At 43.2% G+C, this 19157-nt stretch overlaps 1 protein-coding gene and 1 long non-coding RNA gene across 3 annotated transcripts in view; one reads left to right on the forward strand and one right to left on the reverse strand.

The window, feature by feature from the left end:
- Positions 1 to 14755, forward strand: part of LOC125935413 (uncharacterized) — a 27835-nt gene extending 13080 nt beyond the window's left edge. The window contains exons 2-3 of the long non-coding RNA XR_007461651.1: positions 9360 to 9440; positions 14531 to 14755. This is a non-coding gene — a long non-coding RNA (uncharacterized LOC125935413). The remainder of the gene's footprint in view (positions 1 to 9359; positions 9441 to 14530) is intronic.
- SEMA6A (semaphorin 6A) overlaps positions 1 to 19157 on the reverse strand; it is a 133651-nt gene that overhangs the window by 17387 nt on the left and 97107 nt on the right. For both annotated transcript variants that reach the window (XR_007461650.1, XM_049649061.1), the window contains exons 13-18: positions 18044 to 18220; positions 17579 to 17719; positions 17413 to 17493; positions 14749 to 14807; positions 12522 to 12542; positions 6456 to 6620 (exon numbers count right to left, since the gene is read on the reverse strand). Coding sequence is in view for 1 of the 2 variants with exons in the window: in XM_049649061.1 (XP_049505018.1) it covers positions 6456 to 6620; positions 12522 to 12542; positions 14749 to 14807; positions 17413 to 17493; positions 17579 to 17719; positions 18044 to 18220 (644 nt within the window). In the remaining variant the exon portion in view is untranslated. The remainder of the gene's footprint in view (positions 1 to 6455; positions 6621 to 12521; positions 12543 to 14748; positions 14808 to 17412; positions 17494 to 17578; positions 17720 to 18043; positions 18221 to 19157) is intronic.

A 19157-nucleotide genomic window follows, 5' to 3' on the forward strand; every position in this document is an offset into this window, starting at 1 on the left:
TAACCCTACTCAGTCACCGCTAAATAATGTCCCACAAACATTCTTTAGACCCATCTCCACCTTGGAGATTACAATAGTTTAACAGAGAGTAATAAAAATGATACTAAACCTTTATGGGGTGGGTATAGTGCCATTTACAAATTGAAATATTAATAGACTGAATTTCAAGAATTGTATCTTGTTTTTTCATCATCAGCAGCAATAGCAACTCAGAAACGTGTTATGAACTTTGAAGGCTAGCTTTCCTGTAACATTCAAAAACAGACGTAAGTGAACTTGAATTCAGAATGGTTGTTGGAACGACGGTGGGCAGTTCCCTGTCCGCGTCATGTCCCTGGGCTGTGAGCATGCCCATTCCCACCCGGTGCAGTCAGTCATGGAGTGTGGGGTGGGAGCTGGACCCTCTTGCCCCTGCCTGCTCTCTCGTAGGCTTCACCATCAGACTGAGCCCTTTTCTCTGAATTCTCAGAGACTGCCCTCCCGTCACATTTAAAACTGACTGTGGTACTATAGGTTTTACTAATAAAAGCTATGCAAATTACCACAGGCTAGGTCTTTTTGAAATAAAGCTCAAGCTGTTCAAAAAAGCCTGACTTGGGCAGCATTTCCTCAAACCTTAGAATATGAATCCTGTACCAAACATACCTCACTCCCTGCCCCCCATCCCCTGCACCCTTCCCGTCAAGTGGCAGGTTGAAGGGAAGGGCTAAAGAAAAGGGGCTGAGAAACCTTTATCAAGGGCTAAGTTCCTTGACATCAGCCAAGCTGTCTTCAGTTGCCTGATACTTTCTTCTAAAGCCTGCCGTGCACACTTTTGCCTTGCTCACACAGGCAGTGGTGGTCGGAGAGGCTTTCTGGATGCACTTTGGTGTGTGTGTGTGTGTGTGCGCGTGCACGCTTTGTCTGGCAGTCCACTGGTTCTTGGATGGGAACCGTGTCTATCTCTTGTGTAGCCTCTCACTCCTTACTGGCGTCCAACACTGTGCTATGGAGCCAGTAATAAATTTTGCTTGAGACGCCTCAGAAAACATTTTTGTTATGGTAATGTTACTGAGGAAATGGCAGAGAAAATCTGGCCCAAGTTGAGGAGTCAGGCAAAGAAGAGAAGCTTGTTTTTCTTCCTTTACTGTTGTCATCAGTGATACTTTTCCCCGTATGTAAGATCACCTACATAAGACTTGATAGGAGCCAAGAAATAACTTACCCCATTGAGAGAACTGGGGCCCTTGAAAATCCCCAATCCATTAGGTTTGAAGCATTGGAGGTTGTTAAAACGCAAGCGCACTCAAGGCCAGGCTCTGGTATCTACAATACTCACCCCAAACTGGATTTCTCAACTTGTTAATGAGGAAGGCCTACCTCTGAGGGGTTGAGAGTCAGAATAGGTAGGGTTTGAATGAGAGCACAGGGAAAAAAGGGTCAAGTGTAGGTTATTGCCAGGTCAGGGGAACACACTGTATCACGCACGGGTCCTTTCCAATTCAGAAAAGGAGACTGGCAGCAGAAATGCCGAAGCTCAGCTCTCCCTAGGCCACAACTTGGGGAATAACTCACTGCAAGCATCACTCGGGCGCTCACTGCTGGTCTAAAGTCTCACCAGACTCTTAACAAGGCTAGAATAAGTGATTTCCTTTTAGTCTAAATCCATTTTGCTCTAAACAACTACTTGGCCAAACTTCTCATCCCCACTCAGAGAGCTCAGTAGTTGGAAGAGCACCGGATCGTATCACTGCAGCGCTCAGAGCCCAGCCATCGGCAGCGTGGTGGTTCTACATCTTGTCCTTCCAAAGGCAGAAGCGAGTTTAATCCTCACCGGGCTCCTATAATTGCCCCGGGCCAGAGTTACCCAGAGCTTAGTCAGGCAACTACAGTACCACAATTTCAGTGATTCCAGTGAGACTCACCGACCATACTCTTTGCTTAGTATTTTTATATCCCTACACTTCCTGCATTCGTGTTTACTTAGTATTTTATTTAAATTACCTTTAAAGTAGATTTCAGATAGAAACTTTGTATCATCAGAAATGGGAAAAAAAAGCACGTCACTTTTCATAGATAGGAAGTAACCATAAAAAAGTAATTAAAAGCAAAACAGTGTTAATTCCAGCTAGCTACAGCTGCCTGGTGAAGCCCCTAGCCGAAAGCCTGTTTTTTTCTTGTCAAAGCAGGAGAGTAGCACGTTAAGGGAGTTGTTAATGATAGAGCCTCAAACAGACTTCTTCCTCAACCTAACCCAGAAGACTGAAAGAGAAACAAAAAGGGTGTGATGTGACCTTCTTCCACAGGATTTAGTACTCTCAAATGCCAGGATCACCAGAGGCACCTAAATCATCGTCCTACTTGGGGGGGCCCTACTGCTGTAGGTGACCCTGCGTTGGAGGAATTGTTGATAAACTCTGTGATTTTAGCAAATTCTATTCAGGGGGGCGCCTGGGTGGCTCAATCGGTTAGGCATCCGACTTCAGCTCAGGTCACCGTCTTGCAGTTTGTGAGTTAGAGCCTCGCGTCGGGCTCTGTGCTAACAAACAGCTCAGAGCCAGGAGCCTGCTTTGGATTCTGTGTCCCCCACCCCCGCTCATGCGCTCTCTTTCTCTCTGTCTCTCAAAAATAAATAAATGTTAAAAAAATTTTTTTAAAAAGAAAAAAAAATTCTGTTCAGGATTGTTAGGAAGGGTGGGCAATATACTCCTCCTCATACTTTATGTATCTTACTGTAGTATTATTTCCCCAAGTAAAATTGCTCACACAGATAGCTTGTACATTGATTAAAACATACTCAGCATCTACTGTATGTTTTAGTTTAAATTTTCATTTGATCTCGAATTTAAATTCTATTTCTACCTCTTTTTCTTGTCTGCAGTGAGTGTATCCTCTTGACTAAATGTAATTGGTGACATCTCACTTTAAAGGTATCCCGAAATATATAAGCATACGACAGTGCTGGCATTTCCACTCAAATGGGAACATCTCTGTATAGATTGACCATTTTATCTGTTTTCTGACAGCTCACAAGAACTCTCGCAAGTCTGAAGTAGGGGATTTCCTTCTGTTCTGATTTATTCTTGGGACCTAACACCAGTGGCCAGCATTTACATATTATATTGACGCTACACAGCTTTCTTGGCAGATCGGTACATGGCTAATTCCCTCACGTATCTTCCAGTCTTCTTGGAAATAAGGTTTTATAGTATTATTACTATTGGTCAGAAACAAGAGGCACAAGAGTGGCTATTAATTTTCAGTATTGCCTAACCTAAAAAAGAAAGCTCTTATTTCTTTTGCTGTGGAAAGGGAGGTGGGGGGAGACAAGCCAGATCTAAAAATAAAGTGGATTTTCTTTCTTATTCATATGTAATTAGAGCCCCTTTGTAACTACTCATTACCACCTCAATGGTTATAAGATGAATAAATAATATATATTTTTAAATGTGGCAAAACCAAGAAAGAAGTAGCCAGGGCTGCATCCAATTTATCAACTTGGTGATTAAAGGGCTGGCTCTAGCGGCTCCAGACATCTAGGGACCCAGAGATAAAACAGTGCAGTTGGCTGTGTTTTTACTAATGAATCTAGGGCTTGAAAGATATCAGGCAATTTTAAAGAAAAGCAGTAAGGACAAGAGACATTAGACAAGGCCAGTAGGGTAATGAAGGGCAAGGCCAGTTACTGAGAGAGAAAATTACTTCATTTTCTGTGATAATGCTTCTCCGAGCCTCACAGGCCTCTTCTCACGCTTTGTTAGTATGCCTGTATGTGTACATACAGCCTCAGAATGCTACTTACAGTGTTGAAGGAAAGAGCCTTGGAACATTCCACAGAAGGGCAGAGAGAGGGCTTGGGTCTATTATTTTGAAAGGGGGAGGCTGAGAACAATGGTAGCAGAAGGGGGTTAGATTGCAAGGTGAGGATTGGTGCTTTGACAGAATGTGAGGGACGCACAGGATTAAATCAGGACAAAAGACACAGCGAGGAAAAGAAAGAAAACAGCAAGCAAACATACTCTGGAAATGCAGCATCTTTTGGAGGATGAGGTGGGGCAGAGCGGGACCAGCCCAGTGGTGTTCACCATGTCTGCAGAGCAGAGCTGTGGGCTCCTTTGCTCACTGGCTTTATTCAGCCAGAATAAAAAAGGCATGGGACACTTGACTCCTTAGCTAGCTGGTGAGCGGGACACATTTTCTGCTTAGCGGGGAAATGTGTGATATTTTAGAAACAATTCCAGAGTATATTTAGCTCCTAAAGCTGGGGCACACAAATGTCACATTCCCATGAGACAATTGACCCAGTGAAAAGAGCACCTGCCAGAGGCCCTCACAAAACCCAGGAAACCCTCGCATCCCAGGAGATGCTGCACACACGGATGTGACATCATTAAGGCACCCACATCAGGGAATGAGAAGAAGCGAGGAGATCACAGATTGGGCCAAGTTAAGGGACGTCATAATGAGTCAGAAAAGAAACTAGACTTTTCCAACAGAGGAACGCCATCACCAAGTCCAACCACACAGTGCTTGGCAAAACAGAACAGAAGTTTGAAATAAATCGTGAACATTAAAACAGAAAAACAATTCAGAGCAAAATGGAAATTAAAATCATAAAAATCATGGTAAAAGGAACATTAAGCTACATTAAAAAAATTTTTTTTTCTGCATAACAACCCGTTGTCATTGCCCCATCAAATACATAATCAACTGTCAAAAACCAAACTCGAATTTGACAGGGCAAGGCAAGGAGTTAATAGCACAAGAACAGTGATCATGTTAAACACCCATGCAATCACCTCTGCCACCATTGTCTGACAATTTGTAGACTGCTTCCAGCTTTGTCAATATTCATAATAAGACCCAAGAGAATGAACAATGCCGAATTTTAAAATGATCTGTCAAAGTGTTAATTGGACTCTTTGATAACCTCCATCCCTTGGGGGAGTTAACGATTGGAGAAGATTCATGCCACCCGTCTCAGTGAAGTGAAGAGGAAATGATTGTAACCAACAGCTAGATATTTGGCTGACATATTTAATGCTTTATTGGAAAGGCCGTTTGGTTTTTCAGAAAGTTGGCAGTGGGCAAACACGAAGCAATTTTACAGAGCCGTCTCTTCTTGAGAACTCGGCCAAGACTCCCACATCTGCGATCTGGAGCCACACATAACAAATAATGGCACATGCTAGGGCTCGTGGCCTGATGTGATAGTTCTGTGCCACCACTGAGGAGCCTGGCGCTTTCTAGGGAATGGTAAAGGGAGGGATGCCTCCAACTTCAAGAGACTGCTGAGACAAAAGCTGCTGTTTTTAAGCTTTGGGGCAGGGAATATGAAAAGTTATAGAAGAATAATCAAAGTGATTATGGGAACGTGCTTGAGCACAAGTTAAAAGGGCTACAATCTTCACTTTTTAGCACGTAGAGCAGCAGAGCGTATGGCACTCTCACGACGTGAGTTGCAAAAAAGAGGGTGAAAATTGAGCATGTGAGTCTGCCTGGAAAACATCATCTAAAAGTCAAGATGGAAATACGTATAGAGAAAACCCTGAGGGAGGACATGACAGACGGTCTTCCAAAGGGTCACCATGGCTGGTCCGTCCTCGAGACTCAAACCCTTGCTTGGATGAAACCCTTGAAAACATATAGAAGTGAACAATTCTGAATGAGGGGAAACAGCTCGCAACATAACTGGGCTTTTCAGTCTCTGATTTACAAGACTGTTTTTTGGACAAGTAAAGGCCTCTTTGGTTGCAGCTGCAGCTAAAGTAGGATGTGTTACCAGAAGCAGCCACTGGCGAGAAAAGAAGAGGACATTTCCTGTCTCTAGTTGAGCAAAGAAAGCAGGGGAGAATTTAGGACAGTTCACAGTAGAGTCCCTTTCATTGAGTGCAGCTTCCTTTCCGTTTTAAATGCATAGCAATTCTGCTTGATTAAATAACATATTTTTGTCTTAGCTGTTGTCCTCAAAGGGCAATTACAGTACATTGCAGTACCGCGGCTCTATTCAAATTCAGCACCACGTGCGAGTGAGAGATGCCACCAGCCAGAAAAGGCTCTGCCCTGCTATTTCTCCACTCACCCATTAAAACGGGCCTTTACTATGATGACACGCACACGCCGGGGCCGGCCCTGCATTCCATCCAGTTAGGGAATGGGAGAAGAGGACCCAGCGTTGAGGCCTGAGCTCAGAGGAGCCGGGGTGGGGGGAGGATCTGCACTGGGCCAAGCTGCTCCCCTTTGGGATGGAGGAAGCTCAGAAGGATGTGTTATTTGTTTTGTGTGGTTTCTCCTCGCTGGGGGTATAATTTAGGATCGAGCCTGGTGCAGAGAGGTGTTTTTTGAGGAAGCTTGGGAGCATCGTGTGCTGGGGGTGCCTGAGATGCTGCTGTGGCTCAGCTGGAAGCAGTTACACAGCCCTCCTCACTTTTCCCTCCCTCTTCCCCCCAGAGGAAGAGGCATTTCCAAGGCCTTACCCTTCTGGTCTTGGTGATTACGGGAAGACACCGCCCCCAAAGAGTCTGTGCTGTCGGGTGAGTGCAGCAGGTCCTTCCAGTCCAGCTTTCCCGCCCTAGACTCATACCCCTCTTGAGCCGCTGCATCCGACGTGGTGGTGCTGGGCAAGAGGGAACTGGAGTGCCCTGTTTTCATCATAAATACAGTTAGGGAGAGCATCAGCGGAGACCCCCACATTCCCTCGGCACAGAGGCCAAGAGCGGGACACCCGAGCCGGCAGTAAGCCTGAAAGGAGACGGCCCGAGAAAGAACAGGCTTGAGGGGTTGGGGTTCAGCAGGAGACTCCCCGCCCTGGCTGTTAGACGATGAAGGGCCAGATCCTATCTGGACTGCTCTTTGGGTGAGCCTGGGAGACTCCCTCAATCTCTCCAGGCCTTCGTTTTCCTTGTGCGCGAAATGGGCATGTTGCTTCCCTCTCCGCGTTGGGAGGATAGAAGCGACATGGTGGTGAAAGCACCCAGCAGTGTCCGACACACAGAACACGCTCAAGAAGTCCTAGTGTCCGGCTTGGGTCTTCCCTCAGCACTGGTCAAGGCGGGACGGGTCTGCTCTGGGGGGTCACCATGTGTGACTGGCGGGGCAGGTGCATGGTAGTGTTACAAACAGCGCCGCTGTCCTGAGCCTTTCTCACGGAGGGTGTGTCTGGTTTTCAGCTTCGACTCGGCCTCATAAACTTCCTATTTCTGAGAGAAGTGCCCGCCTGCCTTTCTAAAGAGAAGTGCCCGCCTGCCTCCACCACCGGTTCCCTGGGATGGCAGCGTCAGCCGCCCCTTGTTGCTCTGGCTGTGCCTTTTGTGTGTCATTCCAGCAAAGCCAGTTTCACGGTCTCATGACTCCTACCTCGTAAAGGTTGTTCTTGAGGCCACACTGACTGACGTGATTCAGATTAGAAAGGGAGAGCTTTTTGGGATCCAGAGTAGCCTACCACAGGAAAACATCAGAAAAAGAATGGCCAGGTTGGGAGTTAGGGCCGACACTCTGGATTTTTCCTGTGAACACATTCCTCTGCTTTCCTCCCATCATGCCACAAGGCTAAGTACAAGTGGCACCAGGTGCTCTGGTATAAACTGTCACGATGATTTCAAGAAGCCCCACTACCTGTTCTCTCTCGGAGAAAGAAAACTTTACCTCTCTGTGATTTCTGAGTAGAGTCTATGAAACTGTCTTACCTATAGCAGCCTCTCGAACAATGTTTAAAAAGATATCAAGGCAACTACTGCGAATTTGTAACCGGTGCCTCTGGTAGAAGGTAGGGTGGATTCACAAGTGGTTCCAGCCTTGGGCTGCGATCACCACGTATGTGTTCAATAAAATACTGGTGACCAGAAAGAAAGATTAGAATGAGCAATACTCTGCATTCTTCTGTTTTACAGTTAGCATGGGAAGTTGGATTCCCAGGAGACTTTAATACTGCACGCGACAGGCAACATTTTGTTCGAAAGATGGCGGGGAAGAAGCAGGGAAGCTAGGTGGCTCACCTAAGCTATATTGATTTCTCTGGAAGCACCACCCTTAAATGCCACCACAGAACTTGAGTAACATTTCAGAAACCGCTTTCTATGTAGAGTTTGTTTGGCTTCTGCACAGCCTCAGACATCAGCTTTGTTGCACAAAGTCTGGTTTATATCCAACTGTTAAGAACATGTTCATTTCAAACTCAGGAATGTCTGCACCTAGACTTTATTTTTTTATTTTTTTAATTTTTATTTCTTTACATTTCTGGGTTTTGCTTCTCATCTCAGTGCTGATAAGAGAACAGAGAGGTAGGGAAATTAACCTGGACTTGGAAATACAGAATTTCTTTTATTTCTTTTTCGCTTATACTGAGGTCTAAAATGTAGCCTCCGTTTTCTACTCTTGAATTCTGCACTGCTGTAACAAAATATATGGCCAGCCTAAGAGAGCATTCAGCACCCAGCATAAGCAAACAATGAGACATTGCTTTGTAGGGAGTTAGAAAGGCGGGAAGGAAAAAAAAAAACCAAACAAACCCTTTTCTCCAAGTAGCAAGAATTTCTTTTACCTGAATTGATATGCATTTTGAGTACTTTCAATTTAACTGTGTTCAAGGGGCAATTTTATGGTAATGCCCTAAGTATGGTTTAGGGAGAACATTTCTTAATACGGTAATCTAGGGGAAATATATGCCTAAGGGACACATGCTCCGTCGAAAGATTTCCTGGACCATATGCTGCAAATACATGGAAAACTCATTGGTAATGGAAAGCTATGGCTATGAGAGGAAATTAATGTGGACCAGATGGTAGTTAGGTAGGAAAATGCTTTACACAAATGTGAGAAATCAGCTCCTTCCTATGGCTGAAGCGTTAGTCTAATACCCACCACATCCCCATTTTCTATATGTAAATCTAGAGAAACCATGCATCCGATGTACTCAAAATTAAAAAAAAAAAAAAAGTCGAGCAGCATGAGGTTTGTATTCTTTGGAACTTACGCGTGAGGACAGGTAACACGTGCCACTGGTGAATCAGAGTCAAAGAAATTCTCAAAAGTTTTAGGACTGCCTTGTAAAAGCATCATTAAACAGCAGTCCTTAGTTTGAAATCAAAGAGGTGTATTAGTATTGCTACTTCTCTAAACTTAAACACGTTAAAAGGAAATCACTTATCTTCCTTTTTAACATCTGACGCTACAGGCTATATAATTTTTTGTGCATTCATTACGAGACTCTGCAACCAAAATCATGCTACAAAAATAGGCAGTCATTTGTAAATACGGTATTACAAGTCAGTAGGTTTGGAACCTATAATTTTGTCCTGTTAATCCACTGTGAAAGGTCATATTTTAATCAGTGGACCTTATGACATCTTCTTCTTCTTCTTTTTTTTTTTTTTTTTTTGAAGTAAGCTCTCCACCCGGTGTTGGGCTCGAACTCACGACCCTGAGGATCCAGAGTTGCACGCTCAGCTGACTGTGCCAGCCAGGTGCCCCTGATATATTATTCTTATAATATATAATGAAATAGATATATTTTAGAAGTTAACTTTAATATGCATCATATTGTTTCTCTATATCTACAAGTCTTTGTGATTCCAGAGGTTAGAGACCCTTCAAACTACTATAACTTATTAACAATGACTGTAGCCAATTAGACACAAAACAAGAGACATTAAATCAATACAAGAAAGGGAGAAAGAAGGAAAATAGTCAGGGTCCAATTCACTAAAAAGGGGGTTCTCACATATGTAACTGGTGTTGCACAGAACTTTTGCCAAGCGGAGAGTTTGCATGGTTTATTGTAATGATTCCTTTTTCTGGGTTAGGCAGTTCGAGCTTTGTGGCTCTCTTTATGAACCTGCACTCAGCCCCTGAACATTTTATGGGGACATGCAAAGGACACAGCTGGAAACAGTGGGTGTATTTTGGACTTTGTGGTTGGCTTCCTAGTCTATATCTATGCAGATAAAAATAGTAATTTGGTCCTTCCTTTATAAAAAACAATTTTTTTAATGTTTGTTTATTTTTGAGAGAGAGGGAGTGAGAGAGACAGTGACAGTGTGAGCGGGCAAGGGGCAGAGAGAGAGAGAGAGAGGGAGACACAGAATCTGAAGCAGGCTCCAGGCTCTGAGCTGTCAGCACAGAGCCCGACACGGGGCTCGAATTCACGAACTACGAGATCGTGACCTGAGCCAAAGTTGGACGCTTAACCGACTGAGCCACCCAGGCGCCCCATTGGTCCCTCCTTTGATGGGAGAAATACAGTGTCTAGTCCAGTGCCTGGCACCACAGAAGGCACTCAACACATATTTGCTGAGTGAATTAAATCTATTCTAGGTTTTCTAACGGCAAAGTAAGCATTTCTTACAATAGTTTGTGAAAAGAAAGTCTCTGTGTTTTCTTTCGTAAGTACTGTCTGGTTGAGTTCTCATTTTGGCGGTCAATCATCTAACCACTTAACACTGGACGAATTAGCCTAAAACGGACAGGATCATTAAGGAAAAGTCCAGCTCTTCTTTTTCATCACAGAAATCACTGATCAAGAGCTGAGGATGAACAGGCATTATGTTAATATGGAGGAATTAGTAAGTTCCTTTCCTTTTGTAAAGGAAATAAGAGAGAAGCATAGATTGGAGAGTGATTTTTGTTCACAAAAAGCATCCCATGATTTGATTATTCTTTCTTATATGAGAAATTACCTGGGAGTTAAAATTGGTCTTTGTCCAGTTGATGAATGCTAGGGAGGTTGCTGGTTCAATTAGACTTAAGACCTGGATTTCTCAATATCTGATAAAGATTATTCAATTACAGGAAGTGATTGCAGAGTATGATATTGGAGGAGAGTAGATGCTAAGTGGGTTCTCTTGTTGACGGGCGAGCTAAGCTAGACGACATCTGCCTCCTGAGAAATTTTTCTTCGTCGCTGGTCTTCAGTATACTGGCTTGAGTCACAGATGAGAGAAGGCTAAAGGTGGATGAATTCTGTGGACTCGTCTGCTCCCCACTGCCTCCCTCCACCAGGAGAACAGGAAGGAGAAACCAGGCATTGTTTTCCATAACTGTGCAGCTAGCTCATTTAGGACCACATGGTCTTTAGTACTTTCAAAGAGGCTTTTTATTTATGCCAGTTGGACACAGGGAGGAAGAGTGGACATAGCGCTATTAAACATGTTTGTTTATTTTGAACTATTTTGAACTATTTCTTCAGATTCTAAACCTGCCTTGCTCTCTTTTCTTTCCCTGTTTCCCCCTTCCTTTATTACCTCTACAAACACCATCCTAGAACTGTAATTGTTACAGATTTTTAACACAAAAACTATAAAATGTGCATCTGTGAAACTCTTAGGTCCCCATTATAATGCAAAGCTTATTAAATCTACCATCACACGTGTTTTTAATATTATATTTCAAAAGCACACGGGGGTGCCTGGGTGGCTAGTCGGTTAGGCCTCCAACTTTTGCTTTCAGCTCAGGTCATGATCTTGAGGTTCGTTAGATTGAGCCCCACATAGGGCTCTGCGCTGACACAACAGAACCTGCTGGGGATTCTCTCTCCCTCTCTCTGCCTCTCTCCCCTCCACTCACACTCAGTCTTTTTTTCTCAAAATAAATAAACATTAAAAAACACACGAATGGTTTATCCTCGCAAACATTAGGGAGAACTCTGAGAATGGCAGTGGTGCACTTCTAAAGTTTTCTTCTAAAGAACTCAGAATGTTTTATTTATGGACTTCATGGCTTTGTTTAATACAGTGTGTATTTCAGAGTGGAAACAATGGGAGGAATCCTGTTTGCACATCATTCCCCCCACACCACTCCTCCCTGTATACATTCTGAAGAACTGTCACTGCAAATATGTCTAAATAGTCATACTCTTTGTGAACTTAAATTTTGATGGCTAATTTCCATGTGATATTGGAAAGGTTTGCCTAGTAAGGGCTGGTGTCTGCATGATGTCTAGATTTTTTTTCCCCTGCAGAGGTTACTGCCCTGAAAGTCAGCATTTTAGGGAATGGTATTCTTACCAGTCAAGAGCTACAGCCTATTAGTTACAAGCACTGTTCTTTTATCTTGGATGAATTTGTGTCCAAAAGCAATTACTTCTCCCTCAAGAACTCATTAAACATATTCACCGAATTCCCTAAGGTTGGCAAATTTCACGTTATGTGGATTAAAAATGTAGGAACCAGTCTCATACGTCAGTTGTCTCTCATAGGGTGATTTTTGAAGCACTGTGAAATTAAGAAATAATTTTAGTGAATTGGGGCCCTGAAGTAACAAAGAATCTGGTCCGTGATGTTTAGGGATGAAAACTATAAACTACCACAGGATGAGTGGCTTAAAATTACAAAAAAAAAAAAAAAAAATCTATAAACTGACCATATACTGTGTTGTAAGACATTTCATGATCTGGAAGAGGAGTTGAAATGTCTATAAAAAAAATAATGAGGATAAAAAATTAATTAAAAAAGAAACCTAAGGTTTGAAAATACTCAAGAGGATTAGTGGAAGAGGATTTCCCACATAGATTTCCATCGATATTAAATCATGAGTAATATCTTCCTTACCATTCAGGGCCACGAAGGAATCTGGAAGACAAAAGGGAGGAGAAGGTTACTTAATGTGTAACACTGTGCTTAGTGTGACTTACATTGTAAGTAGGAATGAGCTAATACAGAATTATGCTAACATATGATCCCCACTACTAAGTAAGTGCTTTTTAATTTCTGCTTGTAATACAAGACGCTTCGTACTGGGTCCGATTTCATACCCTCCTATCTCTTTTCCGAGTGAGTTTCCTCAGAGTCACTGCCTTTGTTTTCAAGACTCAAAGAAAAAGCAAGAGTTTGTAGAAACAATGGGAACTGCCATTCTATGTGCCTTACTCTGTACAGTGGGGTGTGTATGTGGGCGAAATAAGTGACAGTCGGACCACACTTGCAAAACAGTTTTCTTTATATTCTCTCTCATTTCATCCTCTCGACCATGCTGTAAGGAACTGTCCAGTATCACAATGTTCTGAATTCATCATAGGTTTTCATTGGGAAATTAAAAACAAAAATAAAAATACTCATATACACGTATATGCAACGCACACATGTGCATGTGTCTGGGTCTTATCACTGGCTCATTTAGCTTGCTTGCTATCCAGCCTCTGACACCAACTCTTCATGATTCCCCCATTTCCCTTTACAATCCTGTTCAAGAGTCACCGTGCACATGTTATCTGAACCCTCTGCGTGCCTCTGTGTGAATAGATGTGTCTCATAGAAGCAGGTCATACTCCAGCAGGAGCACAAAGAGCAGAGAAGCCACTAGGAAAGGCAGCAGAAGGTCAAGTGTACCTCCTGCCCTAAGCTGGCACCCTAAATGTTGCACCGGTAATAGAGTTCAAGGTTAGGAAGCACACGAAAACACGGAGGCTTGAACACTGAGATTGAAGAGTAAATCGCTGGCTTGGGGCCTGAGGATCTCCCCCGTGTTAGGTACAGAGGCTTCCGTAGGTTCCTTGGCCCGAACACACACATGCGGTGTGAGCCCTACTGGTGTTGTGGACACGTGATGGAGACAGTTAACAACCATTTTCACATTTCTCACGTGTTTAGTTATTCAGTTCCCGTTGACACTCCTATTTTCTACAGATGCCCATACCACCAGATCCTAAAAATATGAAGCAAATTATTCACTGAAGTCAGCTAATTTAAGTTCGCTCACATAGACACATGCACAAACCGAAACTTGTTTCCCTGAAAATGGAGCCATGAGGCACCAATGTGATTGAGATCCACTGATCAAACCTCAAACTGTCTCACTGCACACAAGTAACACAGATCTTTTGGTGATGCCACTGTCTCCCGTGTTGATTTCTGAACTCATAAATTCTGTGTTTGAAGACATAAGAAGAAGCTTTTGCCAATATCGAATATTTGGAAACAAAATAAATACAGCAAAAAATTTGGAGATGAGGATGCCCATAGCCCTCTTTGGTTATATTTGATCTCCAAAAAAAGATACGGTAGAAAGTTGAATGGTACCTTAGAGTCAGAAATTTCAGTACTTATGGCTCAAAGATTTAAAACACTGCAAACTAAGTATTTTCTAAGAGAATGGCATTCTTCTCTAAATTAGCATGAATAAACATTTTCAGGAGAATACCCATATTAATCAGATCGCAGGACAACTGGGCAGACATTTGACCAGGACCTTTTATACTAAGTTCCAACTAAAATGTTGCCATTTAATAATTTTGGAAATGAACTTGGGGCTAAGCATAAAAGGTTAATTCCTATAAAAAGGTTATTTTGAGTCACCCTTTACTTGAGTGGGTTCTTTCTGAAAATTTTCTTTACTGCAAATGGTAATAGACATAAATCTCATTAGAAAAATAATTACTTTTGTTAGTCGATAAGTTCAAGGAGAACAAAACACTCCCATTCAATTAAAAAGCTAGAGTATAGCAATCAATCTTTTTATTATTTGGTTAAAAATTGCGGGGTAAAAACACGTTTTTTGAAACTAGTTTTTTAATGGAAATGTTGATCTAACTTACTGCTCTGGTATAATTACTATCCTCTAGAGTGAATACCGTGGAATAGGCGCCAGCATTTGTAGCAACGACATCGACAACACTGGCTTCATAACACGCTGTTTCCTTGATGTGTAGAAGATGATTTCTGTTACTTATGCATATTTTAGTGCGAGCCGCACTAGGGCCACATGTGGGGTGACGTTTCTAGGCCGTCCGATAAAAGGGTCTTTGCACCAAGATGTGCGTGGATAAAAAGCTTTACTTACTGTGACAGTCTCCCAGGCCATCTGTGTTGCCACGTTCTATGTCCTGTTCAAAAGTCAGTCTTAAAAAAAAGAGAGAAAGAAACAAATTCAACATCATGAGTCATTACTCCAGAATGAGTCTGAAGTTTCACTAAAGAAACCAACACAGTTTGATAACTTGAGCAGCAGGTGCAGAAACAAGAAGTAGATAACAGCTTGAAAATTTGTCTCCGAAGTTTACAGAAATGAGTCTTCTGTGACTCTCCATGGTTTGAGCAGTTAATTCTGATATTATTCAGGGAGTTAATTAGTTTGCAGATTATTTATATCCTTCTTTTACAGATTGAGCATTTCTTAAGCGTTTAAAAAGTTTAAATGCCAACATAACTCTTTATAAGTGATACAGAAGTCTCTAAATTAAAAAAAAGAAAAGGTCTTTTCCTCTGTACTTTTTGTTTGACCCCAGCACTGCCTTCCTACACCTTTATTTTCTTGCCCAGAAATAACCTATATGAGAAAGTGTTCAAAGGAACAACTGGCTGGTGGGTACGGAGCTCCCTTGAGGGGATGGGACATTGTGGTACATTTGGCTGAGACCACCTGAGACTCTGTGGCCCTGTGACTCTGGAGTATTACCCTCATGCTGACTTTTCTTTCAAGTCTCCTTGGTCACCGTCGGGCTGAATGAGCTTTATAACAAGACCAATCGTAATATATATATTTTGATTTTTAAAACAAGCACACTGGAATCATCCATGGGAGAACTGTCCTTTTGGGGGAGAACTCTGTACCGCCTCTCACGACCTAATTGAAACTCTGTTTTGCAGCTGCCTTTAGAGTTTATTTTATGGACCATATAGGAAAAGTATCTTGAAAGTCACACCTTGATCTAATAATACACCATGTTTGTTTTCCAGTGTTTTTTTTTTCTATGTTAAAAATCAAATTCATATTCAAAGGATAAGGATTTTCAGTGGTAGTGAAAGCCAGTATTCATCAGTCCCTGAAGACCACTCTTCAAGGAGAGTTCCACCATGTTTTAAGCAATGAAATATATATGTAAATCCTTAAAGGAACAATTTTGGCATTCACATATTGACTTAAAAGTGATATTTTTAAAAGTTTGTTTTGAGAGAGAGAGAGCGTGCACACGTGAGCAGAGGAGAGGCAGAGAGAGAGAGGTAGAGAGAGAATCCCAAGTAGGCTACATGCCCATCCTGGAGCCCGACCTGGGGGCTCGATCTCATGAACCGTGAGATCGTAATCTGAGCTGAAATCAAGAGTCAGAGGCTTAACTGACCAAGCCACCCAGGTTAAAAAATACATATATATTTTAATATTTATTTATTTTTGAGAGAAAGAGAAAGATAGAGCGTGAGCAGGGGAGGGGCAGAGAAAGAGGGAGACCCAGAGTCTGAAGCAGGCTCCAGGCTCCAAACTGTCAGCATAGGACCCGACACAGGGCTCAAACCCACGAAGCATGAAATCATGACCTGAGCCGAAGTCGGATGACCGACTGAGCCACCTAGGCGCCCTGACTTAAAAATGATTTTTAAAAGTCAGTCTTACTACCTTTGGTCACACCTTGAATGTAGAAAGGAGATAGGTCATTTGTTAGCTTCCCCTCCTGTGCTTTGAGATCTTTTCTCCTTCATTTCGAGGGTCCCCATGAAAAGATACAAAGCTCTAGTATGTCAATATTGCTACTTGTGGAGCTGATATAGTGATACATATTGAGTCGACCCTTCACATTAGTCAGATTTCCAAGTCAGACTTCACAATTATCATTGGCTCTGTTTGTGGAAATACTTTCCCTCAAATTTTGCCTGTGGCGGTCATCAGATGTGCCCTCCTGTCTGTCTAGCTATTCTGAGATAGGAGAAGAGGTCCAGAGTGCCATGAAGACCTGGGGAACGTGACGGAATGGCTAAGACAGAACTGTCCTGCCGTATGGTACCTTCCTTGAGTTGCCATAACTTGTCAAAAGACGCGCACTGGATTTCACATCCATTAAAATAACGAAAAGAAACCTTTTAACTAATGCCATTCAAGCCCTTAAAGTCAGGGTAACAATTTTAAGCACCCAAATCACAGGTGCGATAGGCTGGCCCGATCTAGCTGATCTATTGGAGAGCTGCCAAGAATTGATTGGCTCCTTAACGAGTAATAGGGTCGACTGTTCCTCAGTGCAAGAGAATGGTTTATTGGATGCATATGCCATACTTGCAGTACAAATGCGTCGCTTAACAAATGCTCCGTGAGCTCTTCTCGGCCCTGCATGGTCAATTAGAGGAGTCACTTTTGCTGTGGCTGGGCAAACCGCAGCACTAATCTAATTGGTACCCTCCTGCTCCTTTTCTCTGCTGCTCTTATGCTGCAGTGATCAAGGCGTGCATCTTCTTGTCCCGCTCTCCAGGGAATACTTAGAAGCCCACAGTGTTTCGTTTCTCTGTGTTTTTAATCAGTCTGAGGATGGGTGATTAATCAATCGTAAATCTGCCACATGTGATGGCGGGGTGTTGCATGAAATGGGGAGAGGCAGGAGGACCGCCAGCAGCCCCACTGATGAGGTCTGTGCACAGAAGGCTGAATGGCAGCGGCATGTGAGAGCACAGTCAATCGTACATCTAGAACGCACCGCGGCTGGGGGCCACTTTACGCTTTTCCACACTTCCGGTTCCTTACCTGCTGCTGGGTGACAGATGGGCACAGGAACCTCCTTCCTTTACCCACCCACAGTATGGGTCTCTGGAGGCGATACAGGTTCTGCAGGAAAAAGATGACCATGAGCTACCCCGGACTCCCCTCTAAGCACCGTGCCCTCTCATGGTTGGGGAGGCAAAATACATACTTTTTACACTTCCCGTGTCGTTCACAGCGGCCCAGGGGAAGCTTTATCACACAGGTGGAGAATGCAACGTACAGAGAGCTGCTGGCTTTGTCTAGTTGCATGCCCATAATCCTCTTGTCCTCTACCCCATCGTAGCTGCACCTGATTTTATAAGGCAGGATCATGAGTCAGTTCTCTTTTTCCGGCCACCCCGCCTCCCGGCCCACAAGGTGATCCCTTAATCTGATCTCACTGAAGGTGATACAGATCCTAAAGATGCCCCCCTCCTTGGCCCTGTGTGGTGTGTCTCTATATAAACGCACATTTATTGGTAGAGAGAAAAATAATGCTTTTTCCCCCCCGAACAATACTAAAAGCCTCCTAAATGCTTAGACAACTGAAGTCTGCTCTTCTCAGATTTTCCTTTGAATGAAAAGGATCACAGTGACAAAGAATGACTAAGAAAGAGCCCAACAGTCTACGTACTTTTCAGGGTTGTAAACGCTCATCTCCTCCAGGAAAAGGCTGTCATTTAGGAAACCACTGTTTCCTATCCTGGCCAAGAACTTCAAGATGATCCCCTTCTCTGATCCCAGGAAAACCACAGTGTGATTCTGATAGGGCCCAGCAGCACTGTCCACTGCAATTTTGGTCAGGCGGTATCTAAGATGACAGGATCACAGTTTTTAATCTTTGTTGGTCTGTCATTCAGGGGTCCCCTTTTCCACTTCAAACAGTTGTGACTTCGCTTTCTAGTAATGACCTCAAGAAAAATGTATGCATATAGATAATGTTCTCAAGCTGTTCTGGTCCTTTCCATATGTGGAGCATTAGTGTGGCTCCAAGGGGAGGAAGGAGGTATGCATTTGCGGAGGCCAAGTTACAGAGCAAAGAGACAGCCCAACCATCTGAAACCACTCAGCAATTATCTCTTCCATGAGCACCAGGGAAAGGCTGATGTGTCCCGTGAAGAGGGGAAGAAATGATAATGGAACTCATTTAACATTTCAGTTAACATGGAAGAGAAGAGCACGGCTACCAGTTTTCCATACTCTTCCTTGGAGGTGCAAAGCCTTGTCAACGAAATGTCAGACTGGAAAGCTTTCCAAGTGTGTGTAGAGGGGCTGACAGTTCTGAAGGATGGGCAGGTAGGGTGCTGATGATACCATTAATTGATATGAGGATGTACAAGCCAAACCAGGTCCACTTAAAGCCAAAGGTAAAGGGCATCATCTTTCTCTGGTACCTCTCAGCTGTTCACCATGCCACGGATACTGATTTGTGTCAAGCACCATGGCAGAAACCAGAAAACATGAACCCTCCTGCAAGTTATATACCACAGTTTTCATTTTATGGGCAAGAGCCATTGTAATACTCTAATATCTTTCAGTAAAATCACTGTTTAAAAATGGTGGTGGGACCCCTGGCTGGCTCAGCCAGTTGGGTGCACGACTCTTGATCTCAAGGTCATGAGTTTGAGCCTCACGTTGGGCATGGAGCCTACTTAAAGTAAAAACGGTGGTAGGGTTGAATGACATTTTGTTTGATGACTGCCACTGCAGGGTGGTACTTGGGAAATCATGCTGGATCATTCGGAAAT

This window comes from Panthera uncia, assembly GCF_023721935.1.
Source record: "Panthera uncia isolate 11264 chromosome A1 unlocalized genomic scaffold, Puncia_PCG_1.0 HiC_scaffold_17, whole genome shotgun sequence".
In the NCBI taxonomy this organism is placed as follows: domain Eukaryota; kingdom Metazoa; phylum Chordata; class Mammalia; order Carnivora; family Felidae; genus Panthera; species Panthera uncia.